The sequence below is a fragment of the Oncorhynchus gorbuscha genome, linkage group LG01 (genome assembly GCF_021184085.1).
Source record: "Oncorhynchus gorbuscha isolate QuinsamMale2020 ecotype Even-year linkage group LG01, OgorEven_v1.0, whole genome shotgun sequence".
In the NCBI taxonomy this organism is placed as follows: domain Eukaryota; kingdom Metazoa; phylum Chordata; class Actinopteri; order Salmoniformes; family Salmonidae; genus Oncorhynchus; species Oncorhynchus gorbuscha.
Genome location: NC_060173.1, coordinates 91556310 through 91574816, shown reverse-complemented (window position 1 = coordinate 91574816; position 18507 = coordinate 91556310). Strand labels below are relative to the sequence as shown.

Genomic DNA, 18507 nt, shown 5'->3' with positions numbered 1-18507 from the left:
CTTTTTGGCTTCTACTTAAACCACTTTTAGTCTTGATGTCTTTTGTTGTTTACTTAACTACCTTACTCACCCTGTTTAGCGCATGGCCTCACATGTGAATCCTTAAAGAGATGGGTGGGGCTAAGGCTTAAGAGGGTGTGAATGATGCTGAATAGGTGTAGACAAAGAAGAGCTCTGTAGTTGGTGTACCAAAACATTCAAGGGCCATTTTCTCAAAAGTGGGGTTACAAGTTCATCAACTTTCAAAGCAGAATTACTTCCCCATTGTTCCTCAACTGCAGTGTCTGATATACCATTTTATCCAATGTAAAAAAAAGTTTTTTTTAAATGTTGTTACATAAGAATCGAGGCATATAACCATGTGTTAGTGGTTTTCAGTAACTCTATGTAAATTAATATGTGGTGATTAAGATCCTACATCTGTACATAAACAATGCCAAATTTGAAAGTATTTTATAATATGTACAAAAATACAGTATATAGAAAGTTGAATAATAACAATCTAACAATTATAATATATGTATTTCAATGCCCTTCTAACTATTTACAAAGTGGATTTGAGGTGTCACACAATTACACACACACACACACGCACATACACACACCTCTAGCAGTTATATAGAACTCTTCAGACAGACAAACTGGGATTGGTATGTCTTGAAGTGGAGAGAGAGATTGAGAGAGAGAGTTTGTCTGTGTCACCATGACTACAATGGCACTACTTCAGAAGCACTTTAAAACAGTCTGTTTGTCAGACATAGAATCTACTCTTTCTTCCACTCAATATAAGTGCTTTTCTCCAGACATCATTAGTTTGAGTTGATAATGGCCTGCAACTGCAGTCCCTCACACCATCCCTATTAGGAACGCATGGTAGCAGGACAAATACACAGGTAGTTTCTGTGAGGGGAATGTTGGATTATAAATAATGTCTGGTTTGCTTCAGACGAGGGCACACAAACTTGTGGCAGTGAAGTTTGTGTACAGCTTAGGCTTTGGGAAAGGTTATTTGTTATGCTCTAGTTGTTAAGACACATATTTAATGTTGTTCTTTGTGATGGCCCAAATTTAGCCTATATAAGTTATCATGGGTTACTGCATTTGAGGTAATTTCAATAATTTTGGGTCATGTGGACAGACTATGTTCTAGAGATATGTGGTGTGTTCTAAGTTCCAGGGTGTGCTCTAGAGTTCAGTCTCAGATCTGTGGTGGGTTCTCCACGGCGACGGCAGAGTACTCTGTCTCAGAGATGTGGGGCTGCTCTATGAGCCTGGTCAGGCCTGTACGTGTGGAGTACTTAAAGATAAAAGCCTTCATCAGGTCATAGCGGTAGTTCCTGTTGAGGAAGTTGTAGAGGATGGGGTTGAAGCAGCAGTGAAGCAGGGACAGACACTGGGTGAGGTGCAGCGCCACATAGAGGGCGTTCTCCAGCCCACAGCTCAGAGGAACCAGGCCCAGCAGGGAGAGGGCATCGGCCAGGAGCACTCCGTGGTAGGGCCCCCAACAGCCCAGGAATACCACGGTATAGGCCAGGATCACCCTGCGGCTCACACGACGCTCCTGCTCCATCGCCGAGGAGGAACAGGAGGTGGAGGAGAGGGCTTGGGCCAGGAGGGCATAGGCCAGAGCGATGACAGGGAAGGGTAGGACAAAACCAAGCAGGATGAAGCTCAGCTGAACTCCCACCATCCACTCCCTGGAGTGTTCCTCTGGGTACACCGGCCTGCACAGCACTACCTCCCCGTGTGATGACCTCACCGCCTGCAGGAAGTAGGTATCGGGCAGGGAGGCCACCAGAGCCAGGAGCCACACTCCTACGCACACGCTGCGGCGAATCAGCTTCCGGCGTCGTCCCCCATCCTCACTGTCGGCGGGCCGTGTCACGCTCAGGTAGCGGTCGACACTCATACAGGCCAGGAAGAAGATGGAGCTGAAGAGGTTAACAGAGAAGAGCAGGTGGGTGAGCTTACACGCCACCTCGCCGAAGGGCCAGTGGCCATGCTGCGCCAGGGAACTCACCCACACGGGCAGCGTGACGCACACGCACAGGTCAGCTGCCGCCAGGTGGGCGATGTAGAGGTGGGTCTCGTGGCGAGGGGAGGAGCTGGAGGTGGTGCGCTGGGAGCGGACATTGACCCAGAGGACGAGGCCGTTGGCGGCCAAACCGACCACGAAGATGAAGATGTAAAGGATGCACATGGAGTGGAGCAGGGCGCTGCGGTCGAACGCTGTTGGACACCCGACCATCTCCACACGCGTCACGTTCTCCAGGAGGCCCGTGAGGTTCAGGTCCTCCCAAGTGTCCAGCAGCTCAACCAAATCAAAGCTGCTCATCCTTCTGCTGGGAACGATCGCACACACCTCACGGACCTGGGATCTGTAGAGACAAGAAGGCAGCAGCCCATCATTCCTGATATCAGTTTGTCTGTTTGGAACTAAACATCAACATAAAGTGCCTTCAGAAAGTATTCATACCCCTTGAATTGTTCTACATTTTGTTGTGTTACAGCCTGAATTCAAAATGGATTAAATAGATTAATTTGTTTTCACCCACACACACACACACACACACACACACACACACACACACACACACACACACACACACACACACACACACACACACACACACACACACACACACACACACACACACACACACACACACACACACACACACAAAACCCCAAAATGAAAAAGCAAAAACATGTTTTTAGAAATATTTGCAAATGCATTGAAAATAAAATACAGAAATATCTTATTTACATAGAGACCAGTCAAAAGTTGACACACCTACTCATTTAAGTTTTTTTCTACATTGTAGAATAATAGTGAAGACATCAAAACTATGAAATAACACATATGGAATCATGTAGTAACCAAAGAAGTAATTCTCTCAACCAGATTCACCTGGAATGCTTTTCCAACAGTCTTGGAGGAGTTCCCAAATATGCTGAGCACCTTTTGACTGCTTTTCCTTCACTCTGCAGTCCAACTCATCCCAAACCATCTCAATTGGGTTGAGTTTGAGTGATTGTGGAGGCCAGGTCATCTGATGCAGCACTCCATCATTCTCCTTCTTGGTCAAATAGCCCTTACACATCCTGGAGGTGTGTTGGGTCATTGTCCTGTTGAAAAGCAAATGATAGTCCCACTAAGCGCCAACCAAATGGGATGGCGTATCGTTGCAGAATGCTGTGGTAGCCATGCTGGTTAAGTGTAGTGGTTCTAACCGCTGTGTTTTTGTAAGTTGACAGATGATCTCCGCATGTGTAGTTCCCACCATGAAGCATGAACGAGGAGGTGTGATGGTGCTTTGCTGGTTATTTAGAATTCAAGAAACGCTTAACCAGCATGGCTACTACAGCATTCTGTAGCAATACACAAGCCCATCTGGTTTGTGATTAGTGGGACTATCATTTGTTTTTCAACAGGACAATGACCCAACACACCTCCAAGCTGTGTAAGGGCTATTTGACCAAGAAGGAGAGTGAGGGAGTGCTGGATCAGATGACCTGGCCTCCACAATCACCTGACCTTAACCAAATTGAGATGGTCTGGGATGAGTCGTACTGCAGAGTGAAGGAAAAGCAGCCAACAAGTGCTCAGCATATGTGGGAACTAATTCAAGACTGTTGGAAAGCATTCCAGGTGAAGCTGCTTGAGAGAATCCCAAGAGTGTGCCAAGAATGTGCAAAGCTGTCATCAAGGTAAAGGGTGGCTACTTTGATGAATCTCAAATATAAAATATATTTTGATTTGTTTAACACTTTTTCTGTTACTACATGATTCCATATGTGTCATTTCACAGTTTTGATGTCTTCACTATTATTCTACCATGTAGAAAATAGTAAAGATAAAGAAAAACCCTTGAATGTGTAGGTGTGTCCAAACTTTTTACTCGTACTGTAAGTATTCACACCCCAGAGGCAATACATGTTACAATCACATTTGGCAGCTATTACAGCTGTGAGTCTTTCTGTGTAAGTCTCTAAGAGCTTTGAACACCTGGATTGTAGAATATTTGCACATTATTCTTTAAAAAATTATTCAAGCTCTGTCAATTTGGCTGTTGATTATTGCTAGACAGCCATTTTCAAGTCTTACCATAGATTTGCAAGCCGCAAGCCGATTTAAGACAAAACTGTAACTAGGCCACTCAGGAACATTCAATGACGTCTTGGTAAGCACTCTCGTATACAGTATATTTTTCCTTGCGTTTCAGGTTATTGTCCTGCTGAAAGGTGAATTTGTCTGTGTCTCTGTTGAAAAGCCGACTGAACAAGGTTTCCCTCTCGGATCTTGCCTGTGCTTAGCTCTATTCCGTTTCTTTTTATCCCGTCCGCCCCAAAAGAAACCTTGTCTTTGCCGATGACAAGCATACCCATAACGTGATGCAGACACCAGCATGCTTGAAAATATGAAAAGTGATACTCAGTGATGTGTTGTGTTGGATTTGCCCCAAACATAACACTTTGTTATCAGGACATAAGGTACATTTATTTGCCACGTGTTTTGCAGTTTTACTATAGTGCATTCTTGCAAACAACAAAAATGTTTCCATTCTGTTATTTAGGTTAGTATTGTTGAGTAACTACAATGTTGTTGATCCATTCTCAGTTTTCACCTATCACAGCCATTAGACACTAACTGTTTTAAAATGTCACCATTGACCTCATGGTGAAATCCCTGAGTGGTTTCCTTCCTCTCCCACAACTGAGTTAGGAAGGACACCTGTATCTTTGTAGTGACTGGAAGTATTGATACACCATCCAAAGTGTAATTAATAACTTCACCATGTTCAAAGTGTGATATTCAATGTCTGCTTTATGTTTTTTACCCATCTAACAATAGGTGTCCTTCTTTGCGAGGCATTGGAAAACCTCCCTGGTCTTTGTGGTTGAATCTGTGCTTGAAATAAACTCCTCGATTGAGGGACCTTACAGATAATTGTATGTGTGGGATACAGAGCAGAGGTAGACAGTCATTCAAAAATTGTGTGCAATACTATTATTAAAAACAGAGTGAGTCCATGCAACTTATTACGTGACTTGTTAAAGCTAATGTTTTACTCCTGAACTTAATTAAGCTTGCCACAACATAGGGGTTGAATACTTATTGACTCAAGACATTAAGGCTTTTCATTTTATATTCCTTTGTCAAAAATACCTTTGATATTATGGGGTATTGTGTGAAGGCCTGTGCCACAAAATCTTAATTTAATCCATTTCAAATTAAAGTTGTAACACTCCAAAATTGTCAGGATTTGGCCAGGGTTGTTCCGGTTTTTGGTCACTAGATGCCCCCATTGTGCCTTTTGACCTTTTGTTTTCCCTTGATCCTCATTATTATTTGCACCTGTGCCTCGTTTCCCCTGATTGTATTTAAACCCTTTGTTTTCCTCAGCCCTTTGCTCTGTGTTTGTATGTTAGCACCCAGCCCTAGTACTCTGTGAACTCTTGTTGATCCCGGTGGACTCGCTTGTGGAATTCTGTTTTTTTTGTTCTTGTTTGTTTGTTTTTGAGTATTTTTTTAGGCTTTTTGTGCTATACCTTCCACCTTGTGGATTTACCTTTTTGTCTTGGAGGATTACCTTTGTTCTTGTGGAGTTCCTTTTGGGGTTGTGGAGTTGCATGTTTTCCTGAGGAACTTCACTTTTTGCTTCATTAAATACACCGTCTCAAGTACTGCTGTGTCTGCCTCATCTTCTGGGTTCTGCCAACTATTCGTGGCTCAGTTGGTTAAGTGACTGATTCTCAATCTGGAGACCCGGGTTCGTAACTGGGTCCTGACAGAAGTCAAAAGGCACAATGGGGGCATCTAGTGACCAAAAACCAGAACAACCTGGCCAAATCCTGACGAATGTTGTGTGAATTGGGTGTGAATACTTTCTGAAGGCACTGTACATCCCAGTTAGCACATAACGTTCTGGGAACCGTAGGTTTCTTAGAGTGTGGTTGCCCTATAATTCTGGGAACGGTGCAGGATTGATACCCAGGGAGTACATAACATTCTGAGAACTATGTGTTTCTTAGGTTGGAATTTTCGTACTTCAGCATAACATTTCCTACAGGCTTCCTCGTGGTTCTATTTAAATGAATGCTCTCAAATGGTTCCAATAACGACAAAAAACAACATTCTCTGTGGGAATGTTTTCTACAGGTTTCCTCATGGTTCAATTTAAAGTCAAGTTCTCAGAACATTCAGAGAACATTAAGAAACCATGTTCTTCTGTGGGAATTTCAGCACTTCAGCAAAAGGTTTTCCGCAGGTTTCCTCACGGTCAAGTCATGTTCTCAGAATATTAAGAAAACTTTCCAAAAAAGCAACAAGAAACCATTAGTAACATTCAAGGAATATTATTTAAAAACATATATAACAGAAGATGTAATCACTGGTCACTTTAATAATGGAACATTAATCACTTTAATGTTTACATACTGCTTTACTCATCTCATATGTATATACTGTATTTGATTCTACTGTATTTTAGTCAATGCCACTCCGACATTGCTCATCCTAATATTTATATATTTCTTAATTCCATTATTTTACTTTTAGATTTGTATTGTTGTGAATTGTTACATACTACTGCACTGCTGGAGTTAGGAACACAAGCATTTCGCTACACCCGCAATAACATCTGCTAAATATGTGTATGTGACCAATAAAATTTGATTTGAGATCATAGGTTTGAATCTCGCTGATGACGTTCCACAATAAATAAATACATTGTTTGCATGATTAATGCCTAAGCAAATGAATTTCCATGTGTACTATATGTGCTTGGAGTTCAAAACACTTAACCTAAGCTATCAGTATGATTGAAATATTTAGTGAAAGTTAAGTTAGTTATTCAAAAACCTCCAATCACCTGATCCCAAATAACCTAAATGTAGTTACCTCTTTAAAAACTGCTTTATGAGTTCATAAAGACTGTTGTTTTGGGATGGTTGAGGAATGACTAAAAACTCTATCTTTTTATGTCCAGTCAGAGGGCAGCACCAGCTACAGTATGTTTACATTAGTCCCAAAACAGATTAAATGTGAGGCAATAGGATCTGGGACCCAAACATTGTGTAATTCCAAAATGTTCAGAGATCCAGCGTCAGTCGGAATGGTAAACCTGATGTCGCTTTAAATCATGTTTTCCATTGATGTGCAAGAAAACATTTCCCCGTGTGCCACACTGCTCCTCCAGAAATAAAGTGAAGGAAGGAGAGAGAAGACAGATTTGTTATAACCACAACATCATCTGAAAACATCTGAGGCTAATCATATACAGTATACAAACACACGCAAAGGGATCCTGCACACTCATGCATGCACATCATGTACACATATGGACACACACTGCTCTCTGTTTTATGTATACCAGGGTCACAACACAACCTCTGACCTCTCTGTACAGTATGTCTGATTGGTCATTTTACGCTCTAGCTTGATGTCTCTCTTCCCATGACAGACACAACATGACAAGTGAGAGGTGAGGGGTTAAAGGTGAGAGGTCAGACATGAGCCATCAGTGATTTAATCCTCCTGTTCCTTATGATTGACATGCATGTCCACAGACTGTGAGACATCAGAGCGGGGTTACCAAGGGGTTTAACTACTTTAGAAACGGTCCAGCCACGGTCAAAGACAGGTCGGCGACCGCTGGGCAATACAGTGGGTTAAAGTGCATTGAAACGTGACCCGCTTAAGCAGCTGTGCGTGTGAGCTCAGTGAGTGTGTGACCGCATGGCCCACGCCAAACTGTCTGTGATTCCACAGGAGACCATGTTGACAGTGGAGAAGGGAGGGCCTATCTGTGGCTGAATGTGTTGTTGCACATGTCTGTAGCAGTGGCCCATAGGCGTGTGTGTGTTATGACTGCCTCTAGTTTCAGCAGATTCTATCAGTGATCAAGAAGCTATTCAATTGATTGCTCTTTTCATTTTGATTTGGCCCTTCACCCCTGGCACACAACCACTTGCCCTTTACTACAGTAGAATTTTAATTTTCTGTTTTAGAGGGATGGTGTAGTCTAACTCGGGCCCTCATACATAAGTGTCCCTGTAATTCACCTCTATTATATGGTAAACAGAAACACCTGAGGTGCCAGCTCACGTCACATCTCTCTGATCCATTATCCCCTTCACACTCAGCCCATCTGATAACACACACACACACACACAAAGAAACACACATGCACACACGCACAGCAGCAGAACACTGCACTGATAAGCAGTCCTTCTCCCCCTTTCTGACTGTCTCTCTCTCTCTCCTCATCTCCCTCTCTCTCATTATCTGCCCCTCAAACTCTCATTACAAGTAACTGGGGAATACTCAGATCACAAACCTATAATTTCACCATACTCCAAATACCCAATAAGGCTGAGCTGGTTGCAACATAGAACATGAGAGGCTGTATGAACATGAGCATTATATGTTCCCCCTTACTAGCTCTGATTGTGCTGATTTACTGAGGAAAAATGTATTCTATGACTGTGAATGTGGTTGTCCCACCTAGTGTAAGATGAATGCACTAACTGTAAGTCGCTCTGGATAAGAGCATCTGCTAAATGACTAAAATGTAAATGTATGATATTATACCTCGAGGGCTGCAGGTATAGATGTAGGATCATAATTGGAGCCACTTTGCTACAGCAGAAAAATAATCCTGCAGCAACAGGAAATGTGAATTATTATGTGGATTATAATTAATTTTTGAAGGGGTTGATACATTTTTCGTAAGGGAAAATCACGTCTGAAATTTCAATGTGGAAATGACAAACTTTAGAAGCCTTTTTAGACCTCAAATACACTACAAATTTGCATTTCCTGCTGAGCAGGAAAATTCTCAGCAACAACATAGTTATCCAATTCAGATCCTACATCTGTATTTTATGATCCCTGGTGATTCCCTATCTGGTTACACATTAGCCAAGCAGCATGCAAGGCAGATGATGCATGCATTCCAATACTGGACAAATAGGGAGCAATGTTTTCATGTGTTAATTCAAAACCAGAGAATGCTGCAGGTGTGACAATAAAAGATCGGAGCTCTCTCTCGCTGGAAGCGCTCTCTCCTGTTGGTTTAGGCTTTTGTCTTGCAAAAGAAAAGGACTCAATGGAGAGGGGTCAAGGGAGGTCCCACAAACATCCCTATAACTGCCAGAACCCTATATGAGATGAGGAAGATAAACGTTTTCGTTTTGTTTATATATTTCAATATGGGGAAACTTCGTACCCAAGCGCATTTATTTGCACTTTTATATGGTATTACATTATCCATGCGTCACAATGCTTATATTTAAAACATACAATTGAAATATAAGAAAATATGTATATGATAGGGAACGGATGAATTTACATAAGTGAGAAACACACACTTATGTAGAGTTACAATACCGAGTTGATCTTTATATCCGTACATTGCCATTACGCGCGAGAGAGCACTGAAATAATCTGACGTGAAGCTCTTGTAGCCGATCTGAGAACACATTCAATTCCGTAAACCATGTTTAAATCTTCCCTGAAAACAAACCACATTCCTTATCAAATGCCAGGGGACTCCGTGTGTAACCTGGCGACGTTTATTGAACAGGCACTACTAATCCGCGCGCCACGCTGCGAAAGCCGATGGCCCTTTCTATGGATAGAACGACTTGAGGACATCAGAGGCAAGTAGTCACATTAGGATCATGTTTTAGCCAAAACTCAACAAGCAACAATGCACCATTAGCTGAAACGTAAAATTGACTGTCGGCTGTCCACGAAACAGAAATGTTAGGAGTGCAGCTGTTTGGCCCGCAACCTCTTGTTATGGAGATGCTCCTGTCAACTGGTTTACTTAGAAACTAAAATTGATGTAAAATACAATGTCTTACTTGTAATTGAGAAGAAAATTCTTTATGTGTGAGCTCTTCGATGAAATTGCACCGCTTCTCCTGGGCGAAGGGATGTCCTGTTATGATTTGTCCAAGATAGGGAGAGGTGGTGGTTGTGAGCTCTCCGCTATGTGATTCGAATGAGTGGGTGAGTACCCAGTGACTCTCTCCTCCCTGCTATAGTGAACCTGGCCTCGTGCCTCCCACTGCACTTGTTAAATAGGCCTAACCTATTGCGTAGTGATACGCCTCCCAAGGCAGGTCCCAAAACACATTCATTGAAGTTTCTGCCAAGAGCGAAACAAAAGCGTCTGATTTTCACTTTGTCCCACAAACAATTGCCCAATAGTCGAAACACGTTTGTGCTTCATACAAACAGGTGGATCTATTGTGTGCAGACTGCCAAAGACATGTATTATCATCTATTTACTTAGTAGACCGTCATTATCTGAGATAGGTCTATGATAGAAATCAATAAGCTACTATTTCGCACATACAGTTGAAGTCGGAAGTTTACATACACCTTTTTTTTAAACAATTTCTGACATGTAATCCCAGTAAAAATGCCCTGTCTTAAGTCAGTTAGGATCACCACTTTATTTTAAGAATGTAACATGTCAGAATAATAGTAGAGAGAATTATTTATTTCATCTTTTATTTCTTTCATCACATTCCCAGTGGGTCAGAAGTTTACATACACTCAATTAGTATTTGCTAGCATTGCCTTTAAATTGTTTAACTTGGGTCAAACGTTTCAGGTAGCCTTCCACAAGATTCCCATAATACGTTGGGTGAGTTTTGGCCCATTCCTCCTGACAGAGCTGGTGTAACTGAGTCAGGTTTGTAGGCCTCCTTGCTCGCACACGCTTTTTCAGTTCTGACCACAAATTCTCTATAGGATTGACGTCAGGACTTTGTGATGGCAAATCAAATACCTTGACTTTGTTAAGCCATTTTGCCACAACTTTGGAAATACGCTTGGGGTCATTGTCCATTTGGAAAACCCATTTGCGACAAAGCTTTAACTTCCTGACTGATGTCTTGAGATGAAATGTTGCTTCAATATATCCACATAATTGTCCTTCCTCACAATGCCATCTATTTGGTGAAGTGCACCAGTCCCTCCTGCAGCAAAGCACTCCCACAACATGATGCTGCCACCCCCGTGCTTCACGGTTGGATGGTGTTCTTCAGCTTGCGAGCCTCCCCCTTTTCCTCCAAACATAACAATGGTCATTATGGCCAAACAGTTCTATTTTTGTTTCATCAGACCAGAGGACATTTTGCCAAAAAGTACGATCTCTGTCCCCATGTGTCAAGCCCTGACCTTAGAGACTTTTTATTTCTCTATTAGGTTAGGGCAGGGTGTGATTTGTGTGGGCATTCTAGTTTTTCTATTCCTTTGTTGGCCGGGTATGGTTCCCAATCAGAGGCAGCTGTCTATCGTTGTCTCTGATTGGTGATCATAGTTAGGCAGACTTTTTTCAACCTTTAGTTTGTGGGATCTTGATTTTGTATTGTTGCTTGTTAGCCCAACAAAGCTGTACGTTTAGTTTTGTTACTCTTTCTTGTTTTGTGCCGGTTATCATAAATATAAAATTATTAACCTACCCCATGCTGCATCTTGGTCCGACCATCCTTCCAACAACGATCGTGACAGAAGATCCCACCACAAACGGACCAAGCAGTGTGGCCAGGAGGAGCAGACATCCTGAACATGGGAGGATATCTTGGATGGTAAGGGATCCTGGACGCAGGAGGAGATCCAGGCCGAAAGGGAACACCTTCCATGGGAGCAGACGGAGGCAGCGAGGGAGGAACAATGACGACACAGGGGTTCGCGACCACGAAGGAAGCACGAGAGGGGGGGCACACGGGGTGGTTGACGGAGCCAGGTTTCAGACCAGAGCCAACTCCCACACTCGCTTTAAAACCTCTTTAGGCTAGGGGGTAGTATTTTGATGTTTGGATGAAAAACGTGACCAAAGTAAACTGCCTATTTCTCAGACCCAGAAGCTAGAATATGCATATAATTGGCAGATTAGGATAGAAAACACTCGAAAGTTTCCAAAACTGTCAAAATATTGTCTGCGAGTATAACATAACTGATGTAATAATCCATCCAGGAAATGCTGTTTTTCTGAAACTGCTCTTTTCCATTGCAAGCCTATCCTCCATTTAAAGGGGATATCAACCAGATTCCTTTCTCTATGGCTTCCACAAGGTGTGAACATTCTTTAGACATAGTTTCAGGCTTTTATTCTGAAAAAATAAGCGAGAATGATCACATCGCGTTAGTGGATACCCAGATGTCCTCAGATTTGTGCATGCGCGCGTACCTGGAGCGAGACCTTTTCTTTCTCTCTTCTATTGAAAAGGCTACCGTCCGGTTAAAATATGATTGATTATTTATTGTAAAAACAACTTGAGGATTGATTATACATTTCTACGAACCGTACGGACACTATTTGGAATTTTCACCTGCCCGTCGTGACCGCACGAGCCTGTGGATTTCTGAACAAATTGCGCCAACCAAATGGAGGTTTTTGGATATAAAGAGAATCTTTATCGAACAAAACAAACATTGTGTAACTGGGATTCTCATGAGTGCAAACATACGAAGATCATTAAAGGTAAGTGATTCATTTTATTGCATTTCTGACTTTCGTGACCAATCTACTTTGCTGCTAGCTGTTTGTAATGTTTTGTCTGCTGAGGAGCTGTCCTCACATAATCGCATGGTTTGCTTTCACCGTAAAGCCTTTTTGAAATCTGACACGCCAGGTGGATTGATCCATGGCAGTCCAGAGCCTCCACCGACGGTCTTCAGTACAGAGTCTCCAGCGACGGTCGGCAGTCCAGAGCCTCCAGCGACGGTCTGCGGTCCAGAGCCTCCAGCGACGGTCTGCGGTCCAGAGCCTCCAGCGATGATCTGCGGTCCAGAGCCTCCAGCGACGGTCTGCGGTTCAGAGCCTCCAGCGACGGTCTGCGGTCCAGAGCCTCCAGCGACGATCTGCGGTCCAGAGCCTCCAGCGACGGTCTGCGGTTCAGAGCCTCCAGCGACGGTCTGCGGTCCAGAGCCTCCAGCGACGGTCTGTGGTCCAGAGCCTCCAGCGACGGTCTGTGGTCCAGTGCCTCCAGCGACGGTCTGCGGTCCAGAGCCTCCAGCGACGTTCTGCGGTCCAGAGCCTCCAGCGACGGTCTGCGGTCCAGAGCCTCCAGCGACGGTCTGTGGTCCAGAGCCTCCAGCGACGGTCTGCGGTCCAGAGCCTCCAGCAACGGTCTGCTGTCCAGAGCCTCCAGCGGCAGTCTACGGTCCACAGGTACACCTCCAATTGACTCAAATTATGTCAATTAGCCTATCAATTATGTCAATTAGCCTATAAAAAGCTTCTAAAGCCATTACATCATTTTCTGGATTTTTCCAAGCTGTTTAAAGGCACAGTCAATTTAGTGTATGTAAACTTCTGACCCACTGGAATAAATGAAATCATCTGTCTGTAAACAATTGTTGGAAAAATTACTTGTGTCATGCACAAAGTAGATGTCCTAACCAAAACTATTTTATATATGAATGCTTCCGCTCAGTGTTTGAGATCAATTGACACTTTTACCATGGCACTTTGAAATTTATTTTAAACTGCAAAACCCTTACGGACCACTGCACTTTGTATACCAGGGTTGGCTGGCCTTCTCTAGTCACTCGTAGGCTCAATCACTGGTATACTTTGATTTACAAAGCCATTTTTAACTACCTTTTTATTTGTGCATTTTTATTGTTCAGGAATGTGGTGGGTACTCTCTTCGTTCGCTGGACTTTATCCTGCGAACTGTTCCAAATGTCCCAACTGAATATGGTAAAAAGGGCTTTTATGTACTCTGCACCATCGTCTTGGAACACCTTACAAAATACTTTTAAACTGGAGGAACTTGTCCCGATTGGTGTTTTTAAATCAATGATGAAGGATTTTGAGGCGGATTCCGTGACCTGTCAATGTTTTTAATTTGCTGTTTTATACTCTTGTGAATTCAATGTTTTTTACTTGTAGTTTTTCATGTTGTCTGTCTGTAATTTTTTTGTAATGACTTGGTGCTGCCTATCTTGGCCAGCACACTCTTAAAAAGAGATTTAAATCTCAATGAGCCATTCCTGGTTAAATAAAGGTTAAATAAATAAAAAAAACTATAGTTTGTTAATAAGAATTTTGTAGAGTGGTTGAAAAACGAGTTAATGACTCCGTCATTTTAGAGAATTTTGCAGTACTTCCAACCGGCCTCATGACCGTTGTGTGGGCGAGCGGTGTGCTGATGTCAACATTGTGAACAGAGTGCCCCGTGGTGGCGGTGGGGTTATGGTATGGGCAGGCATAAGCTACAGACAATGAACACAATTGCCTTTTATTGATGGCAATTTAAAAGCGCAGACATAACGTGACGAGATCCTGAGGTCCATTATCGTGCCATTCATCCACCGCCATCATCTCATGTTTCAGCATGATAATGCACGACACCATGTCGCAAGGATCTGTACACAATTCCTGGAAGGTGAAAATGTCCCAGTTCTTCCATGGCCTGCATGCTAACCAGACATGTCACCCCTTGAACATGTTTGGGATGCTCTGGATTGACGTGTATGACAATGTGTTCCAGTTCCCGCATATATCCAGCAACTTCGCACAGCCATTGATAAGGAGTGGGACAACATTCCACAGGCCACAATCAACAACCTGATCAAGTCTGTGCGAAGGAGATGTGTCGTGCTGCATGAGGCAATTGGTGGTCAAACTAGATACTGACTGGTTTTCTGATCCACGCCCATACCTTTTCTTTTAAAGTATCGATGACCAACAGATGCATATCTGCATTCCCAGTCATGTGAAATCCATAGATTAGGGCTTAATAAATGTATTTAAATGAACTCATTTCCTTAATTTAACCTTAACTGAAATTGTTGCATGTTTCATTTATATTTTTGTTCAGTATAACTAATACAGTATTTATAAAGTCAGGTGCCGTGTTCTTTTTCTGTTGGAATTTATATTGTTGTTCACCAGCATTCAGTCTCATTCTGAGCACCAGCGTATCCTCTTGGAACCGGCACAAAGCATTGTGGGAGCCGAATGTGTGTTGACTGAGTGCTCACCTGCTCCTCTGTCCCCCATAGAGCAGCGCTATCTGCCTAAACAACCAATCACAAAGCATTTAGGCCCCAGTCCATTGTAATAGCCCAGTTTGAGACATTGACTGTGAAGGGAACTGTGTCTTGAAAGGATGTCATCATTCATTAAACAAATAAGACTGTCGGATATATATATATATATATATATATATATATATATATATATATATATATATATATTGACCATCTGATCAAATATGAACTTCTGTCATGAATCTTACAAACAGGCTGAGAAGATAGATGTCTGTAAACAAAGCTTGCAGTATAAGTCTATGAAACAAAGTACAAAGGAATTGTCACGGTTCATGAATCCACTGCCTCCCTCTCTCTCTCTCTCTCTCTCTCTCTCTCTCTCTCTCTCGTGTTTGTGTGGGCGTGGTTCCCAATCTCGGCCTGATTGTCTGCGCCAGCTGGAACCACTTATCTTCCCTTTATATGTTCTGTACCAGTGTTTCTTGTTGTCAGATCGTTGTTACTTCCCTGAGGTTGTGTCGTGTGTCCGTGCTCATCTCTCGCCACCCTTGTGTGGATATTCTGCTGTGCTCCTTCCTACCCATCCGGACACACTCCCCTGGATTTCTCAGCACGCTATCATCGGAAGATGCGCCCTAGTCCCTGGGTCGGATTCCGTCTGAGTACAGTCTGTCTGTCCTGTTGCTGCTGTAAACTGTATTCATTAAACCATCGTTGCTTGCATCTTGCATCCGCCTCTGTATTGTCACAGAATACTATCGTCCACATTGACCACATCATCAATAAACCATCCATAAACCAAGCAGACCTAGATATTTAACACACGCTCTCATTACGATACAATTAGTCACAGATTTCAGTTACTCTCAGTACATGACTAGACTAATGATACCAATAAATAGTCAAAGTTACAACAACAACATTCACTATGATAATACGCCCTCTATTCAATGATCTCTCCTCTGAAATATGACTATTAGGTCACATGGCCACTGATCTCTAATCAGGGAGTACTCTGACCTCATAAAGGACCAATAGAGTGGATGCAGTAGTATTGTTTCTGTGTGGGTTGAAAGGGAGTCCCCAGTGCTCACGCATATCCATTGTCCTCGGTATCAGGAGCATCAAGGGGGATATGGGAAGTGTATTAGATAAGCATCCGTGGTCCTTAAACCGCTGCCAACCTCTGTTCTGTTCTAGAGCAACCCTCATACAGAGTGTGAGAGAGGGGGAGAGAAAGAGAGAGAGAGGGAGAGAGAGCGAGAGAGAGGGAGAGAGTGGGAGAGAGAGGGAGAGAGAGAGACAGAGAGAGCGACCAGCGGACGAAGTGGTTCCTCTGAGACCCCGGCTGCCAGGCTGGATGTGTTTGTGTTTGTGTGTGTGTATCTGCACACGTCTGTGTGTGTGTGCGTGTATGTGTGTGTGTGCGCATCCGTGTCTGTGCGTGCAGCTGCAGAGCTAAAATAACAATTCCCACAGTACTGTGTATTTAAAACATTCCAAGCAACAGGTGTATTAATACCTAAAGTCTAATGGACTAAACCGACCTCTGATATTAGAAGGGTAGGCCTACCATACACAAACAGCAATCAGGGACACAGAGAGTTCCTTTTCTCCTTTAGAAGACAAAAGCCATACTAATTTGTCACTGATTATTGGTTAAAGGTTAAACACAGCATGTACAGTTGTAGACCTGTTCCTGTAAGGTTTCTTTACCAGTCTTTAATCTAGTACAGGAGGTGACTGTTATGAGTCCTGTGGGGGGGCTAGATTACTGTAATACGTATTTAATTATGTATCCTGGGAAACCAAAGCTGCTCTTTCTGTAATAATAACTGAGTGTGTGTGTGTGTGTGTGTGTGTGTGTGTGTGTGTGTGTGTGTGTGTGTGTGTGTGTGTGTGTGTGTGTGTGTGTGTGTGTGTGTGTGTGTGTGTGTGTGTGTGTGTGTGTGTGTGTGTGTGTGTGTGTGTGTGTGTGTGTGTGTGTGTGTGTGTGTGTGAGAGAGAGAGACAATCAGAGACAGAATAGGAGACATAGACAAAGAGAAATAGAGTGTGGTGTCTCAGTCTGAGACATTCTTTCTGTTTGGGTTTACTTAAATAGGAGCTGTTCTGATCTGTGGTATCGTAGTTTAGTTATGTTCAACCGTGGACAGGGTGGTCACTGTAAACAGTCCTCATGCTGCATTGCTCAGGGTCAGCATGGACTGGCCTCACACAAAATGAAAACAAAGATTTAGAGATAGGGAGAGATGGAGGATAGAACACAAGACCCAGAAACCAGAAAAAGAGGCAGAAAGAGAAAGAGAAAAAGTGAAGAACCCTTCATATTAAGTCCTCTTCAGTGTGGCATTGTCCTCTTACCCTGTACCCAATAGGAGGGTTGAGAGAGAGGTCCCTCTCTCCAACCCCAAGTACATTATTCACACTGACCCTCTCTTTCCCCTTCCTAAACCCCACTCCTCACACTCTTCACCCTGTCTCCACCCTCATTATGCAACTACCTCACCACAAAAAGCCTCAACCCCTCTCTTCCTCCCCATTCTCCACATCTTCTCTCCCTCTCCAACTTCACTCATTCTCTTTCGTCCTTGAGATGAGAGACAACATAATTCCATGTTTTTGTGTGTTGAAGAGATGGGAGGTACTATCCTAGAAATTCGATATCTGTAGGTGTGATGTTGTTGTTTGTTTTTCATAAGAAAATGTAACACTGTGTTGATGTTGTTGTTGTTGTTTAGCGTGTGTAGGAGGATATTCATTTGATTCTGTGTTCTGGGTCAGGCTCATGCAGGTGTGTGTGTTTGGCAGAGAGTGTTCCTATCAGGTAGCACAGTCATAAAGACATTCCACACTGAGTGTCCCTCACAGCAACCTTGAATGGGCCGCAGCTGAAACCTGATAACTGACTAAATGTCAAACATGCCGGAAAGGCCAGCGTTTACCCAGATGCTTTGTTGTAGAGGTATACAGGTGTGAAATGCTTAAGCAAAATGTCTAAGTAGTTGCTGTCTCTCTTTCTCACTCTCATTCTTTCACCTTCTCCATCAGTCTGTCGACTATGTTTACTTGTTCAGTCACTCACAGCCCCTATGTACTGCTGTCCTAAAAACATCTCATCCAGCCTAGGGACCACTCTAGGGATGTCTATCAGTCTACCATCCCAGTGAAATAACTGGAGAAAGCGGTTTCATTCATCTGAATATGACCTCTATGATTGAGGGTTCACCCAGGGTGTATTCATTACACTGATTCTGTCGCAAAAAAATGTTGTCTGTTGTAAAACGTTTTGAAACAGATTAAACGTTTTGCAACAGAACCGGAGTAATCAATACACCCCAGGCTGTGCCTACCACAGGCTCTGCCTACCATACACACGCACACTCACACGCATGCAGGCAGGCACACACACGCACGCACTCATCCATGCACACACACATTTATTCTCTGTAACTCCATATGATATATAGCCCATTAGGTCC

General features: G+C 43.1%; 1 protein-coding gene across 1 annotated transcript; it reads right to left on the bottom strand.

Annotated features, from left to right (window-relative positions):
• Window positions 1–208: 208 nt before the first annotated feature.
• Window positions 209–10050, bottom strand: LOC124045865 (atypical chemokine receptor 3-like). Its single transcript, XM_046365616.1, has 2 exons — window positions 9874–10050; window positions 209–2378 (listed from the first exon to the last, which is right to left on the bottom strand). Exon 2 carries the CDS (start codon window positions 2333–2335, stop codon window positions 1199–1201), a length of 1137 nt encoding a protein of 378 aa, XP_046221572.1. The 5' UTR covers window positions 2336–2378; window positions 9874–10050; the 3' UTR covers window positions 209–1198.
• Between the last annotated feature and the right edge of the window lie 8457 nt (window positions 10051–18507).